At 41.7% G+C, this 4,333-nt stretch overlaps 1 protein-coding gene across 1 annotated transcript in view; it reads left to right on the top strand.

Annotated features, from left to right (window-relative positions):
• The window catches only part of ift122 (intraflagellar transport 122 homolog (Chlamydomonas)), a 139,422-nt gene extending 135,682 nt beyond the window's left edge, over positions 1 to 3,740 (top strand). The window contains exon 29 of the mRNA XM_043708443.1: positions 982 to 3,740. Within this exon, the coding sequence (XP_043564378.1) occupies positions 982 to 1,071 (90 nt within the window). The 3' untranslated portion in view covers positions 1,072 to 3,740. The remainder of the gene's footprint in view (positions 1 to 981) is intronic.
• Positions 3,741 to 4,333: the final 593 nt, after the last annotated feature.

The following is a 4,333-nucleotide window of genomic DNA, read 5'->3' as shown; positions in this document are numbered from 1 at the left end:
ATTACTTACAGTGTGGAAACAGGCCCTTCGGCCCAACAAACCCACACCGACCCGCCGAAGCGCAACCCACCCAGACCCATTCCCCTACATTTATCCCTTCACCTAACACTACCGGCAATTTAGCATGGCCAATTCACCTGCCCCTGCACATTTTTGGTCTGTGAGAGGAAACCGGAGCACCCGGAGGAAACCCACGCAGACACGGGGAGAATGTGCAAACTCCACACAGTCAGTCGCCTGAGGCGGGAATTGAACCCGGGTCTCTGGCGCTGTGAGGCAGCAGTGCTAACCACTGTACCACCGTGCCGCCCACGAAGGTCGTTCTGCTTTAACACACAATTCGTTAAAGCAAATTTGCTATAACATGATTGACGCATTGGGGACACTGTTTCTGAAGCATAAACTTTTAAAGCATTTATTGGTTATAATACGATTCTGGCCCCATTAGTTTAAATGGTGCTGCTATTACACAATTTTTTCATAACACAGGGGATAGTGGAACTACTGTTATAGCAGAGCCAACTGTAGACCTGATTTCTATTTTGTTCAGCCTTCCTGGCCTCATCTTCACTGTCTCCAGACAAATATAAGCAAACCTCAATGACTCTGATCCCCTCGGACTATAGCAAATCATTTGGTACCTCACTGTAGTCTGCTGCAAATGTATATTACTTCATAATCATTTACAATAAACCGTCGGCTTATTTTCTCCGATATCAACTGTCTCTCCACCTTTGTGCTTTATGCCTTGACTTATGTAAGTCCCAAAAATATCCACTAGCTCTTGTACTGTCAGGGAATTAGATGCCTGAATCCCCCTGTCTCTGTTCATTCACACTCTTTAATATTTCTGATGGCTACATTCATGTTTGCCCACAGATGTATCTTGGATTTCTCCAGATTTAGTAGTTTCCTTGACTCTTACCTGGCAGAGCTAACTTTGCTCAGCGCTATGTTAACACAGTTCTCCTTCACCAACAGATGTTTCACAGTGAAGACTATGAGCTGCTTGTTCTCCAGCACAATTGCTGCCCATACTGTCGTCGCCCAATAGATGAACCCAGTGTCTGATCACCACATGCCATTCCTGGGGTATGGAAATATCGAGCTGAAGAACTTTACAGCTGCTACTAATGTTAGTGGCATCATCTGTTGTACCTTGGTCTACTTCACGCTGACCTTCCAGCCCGGGCTGGTTGTATTGTGGTGTCATGGAGACCAATACCTTCATTTAGAACACTGAACATACAAGTACCTGAAATAGTCACTCCCTTAATCTGCAGTGCTAGCATTCAGTTCTTGAGTGAACAGAAAATGAAACTATTGAGGACTGTACACGATATAAGAAATGTGGATATTAACTTAAAAACTCTCATGGGTGACACATTTATGATGTGACCAGTTCTTTAACTACAATCCTGCCCCTCTTCTCCCCCCCCCCCACCCATGGTATATGATACAGATGAGTGATACTGGTTCATTCATTATCCCCAATTGTTTCAATTAGCCTCAGTATTAAGAGTTTGGTCCCATTCCCAACTCCAGCTGCCTCCCTTGAGTAGATGGTTTTCCAAGAGACATGTTGGAAAATCTCATTGGACTATAACTGCATACATCACAATTGATACGTGTTTGTGGGCTAACTAAGTAAGTATGCACCACTGGTAAAGAGCTTCGACTTTGGGGAGCAATATTCCTCCCATTGATTTGAAGTATATTGCAGAACCAGAATAGATTTACAGCACTCCCCCACTTCCCATAGTATGCATTTCTGTTGTGTTTGCCAATTTACATCCAGTTACCTCAAAGATAAATTAAAACATTCCACGTGAACCAAAATGAGATCACATCCACCCAATTTGAAACCTACCTACAGTATATAAGAAGAATTACTAAAATATTTTCAAAAAATTATCCTAAAAACAAGGCCCCATGTTTACATCGGTTGAGGAACAAAGTAATGTGTGTGGAGTGAAGATGGAATTTATATTCTCAGTAAATTTAATTAGCAGGTTTGAAGCTTGATTATTAAATGATGCCTAGAATGGTTTTCCTTTTCACATCAAACATGCACATAGATCATAGAACGTCACAGGCCTAACATGATCTTTTCATTTATGTACAGTGTTTGATGGTCTTACAGTCTGTGCTGAGAGGTAGCTTTGTAATGATATTGTAGTTGTACCTAAACATTACAGGAGTCCATCTGACAGATGATGATATTCCCCGCAGCATACCAGTGGTTTGGGTCAGACCATTGGGGTAATAGTCTCTTTTCGGTGAATGAAATAAGCTTTGGACGATCACAACCCACTTTTCAGAGAACGCAAGTTTATAACAACCGCCACTATTTAATTATGGGGTCAATTTTTTGGTTGCATACTTCTAACACTGAGCATCATCTACCAGAGTAGCACAGCAGGAGATCATACAACATAAGTACAAAATAAGAAAGCTCATCCTGATACTTCCTGCTGACCTGAGCTTTGTACTAAGAATATTACCAAGTGGGATCATATTTTTAACTAGTCAGTCTGATTCCAATTGGATTTTAGTAGATATTAAATATCTCAGGCTGATGCAGTGGGACTTTTGGATTAGGGCATAATTGCCTGAACAGTGTATAGGGAATTTGACTCTGGGATTGGCCTATTCCAGACTATCCCTGTCCTGGGAGTATTTGATAGGGACAGTGTAGAGAGAGCTTTACTCAGTATCTAACTCCATGCTATCCCTGTCCTGGGAGTGTTTGATGGGGAGAGTGGAGATGAATCTTTGCTCTGTATCTAATTTCCTGCTGTCCCTGTCTTGGGAGTGTTTGGGTTGTGGACAGTGTGGGGAGGTTTACTTTAAGTGCAAAAGGTTACCCTGTATCTAAGCCTGTGCTGCACCTATCCAGAGTGTTTAATGGAGACTGTTTCTTTAATTTCAGTTTCTAAAGATTAGACGGCATTTTGCACTATACCTAACACCATGCTGCAGCTGTCACTGATTGTTTGAGGGGAATAGTGTCAACAATGTATCTGAAACACTGATTTTGTTACTGACTGCAATAATTTTCCAATGGCAGCACCACCTGACCTCATTTACGGAAAAGTGTTTGCCCTACCCCTCCCCCGGCTAAAGTGTTGAGCATTATGTTCACAATGTTAAGAAGGATTATAAGAATTATTTTTTTGACCTTGTATGCAAGGAGATCTAGAAGTTGAGAGGATGTCAGACCAATAATATAGTGATGACCAACATTTGCTTTCTAAGATGACAATCAGGTTTTAATTGGACCCACATGAAGCAGATTGCGCTCGGTACAAATATGTGCAAATGTAAATATGTGAGACTAAAGGTTTAGGTTTTATTGTTATTCTTGTGATTTCCTTTTATCACAGCTCATTGAATAGAGGGACACTGCGGAGAGGCAGCTGTGTAATGGCAGTAGCTATGCCTTGGGTATACAGTTCAAAGAGTGCTCCTTTCATTGTCCAATAAACTGATTTAAGGTTTGGCCTCTGAAGGTAAATGACATCATGCGAAATGTACAGGGGCAGCTTAGCTCTTTGATGGAAGGAGTTTGTTAGAATGTTGCCAGAAGTGAACACACTTTTCTTCTATGTTTATTGTTACAAAATTAAAACTGTCAAGGAAGTGTTTAATTTCACTACAAATGGATTCTGAAAGTCTTCTCTCCCTGTTTTTTGTGTTGATGTAAATTCATATATACATTACTAAAAATGTTTGTACAATATGGTTTCCTTGAAAATATTTCTGTGTATGGAAAGTTCAAACACAATCAATTTTACTCATAATTACATCAACTTAGTATGTTTGTCGGCTGTGGGAATGTGTTAAAGTTCAATTTCATCCAAATCAAAGCCCTTGTTTTTCCTGGGGTATAAACAGCCTTGTTGTATTTCTGGTGCTGGATCAGTTCACCTGTGGAAGTGGAGTTGCTGGACTCATTTGCAGTTAACTGGCCAGATCTTGATGGGGAGGGAACAAAGCGTGGCTTGTACAGCACGGGTTTTAATGCTGAGGGTACCTGATGGCTCTGGCAGAGATCTTTCCCTCATTGCAATCCCAAGCTGATGGTCCATTTCTGTAGCACTAGGCCCCTGGACACGGCAGCTGGTCTAATGTCCAGCATTCACCCAGCAAAATGGAAACAGCTTCAGGCCCTCTCTCTATCGACTGAGTGAGTGGCTGCCCCTCTCGTCCTCCATAAATCCTACCATTTGCAAAACTCCCCAGCCTGTGTCCACCCCATTATGATCTCCTCCTGATGTTATTATTGGACAAGTCAGATCCCAGACAGAAATCTGGCTTGATAGGTCATAAT

This window comes from Chiloscyllium plagiosum, chromosome 18 (assembly GCF_004010195.1).
Source record: "Chiloscyllium plagiosum isolate BGI_BamShark_2017 chromosome 18, ASM401019v2, whole genome shotgun sequence".
Lineage (NCBI taxonomy): Eukaryota > Metazoa > Chordata > Chondrichthyes > Orectolobiformes > Hemiscylliidae > Chiloscyllium > Chiloscyllium plagiosum.
Note: the sequence above shows the minus strand (reverse complement) of the source record. Positions and strands in the feature narration are given on the sequence as shown.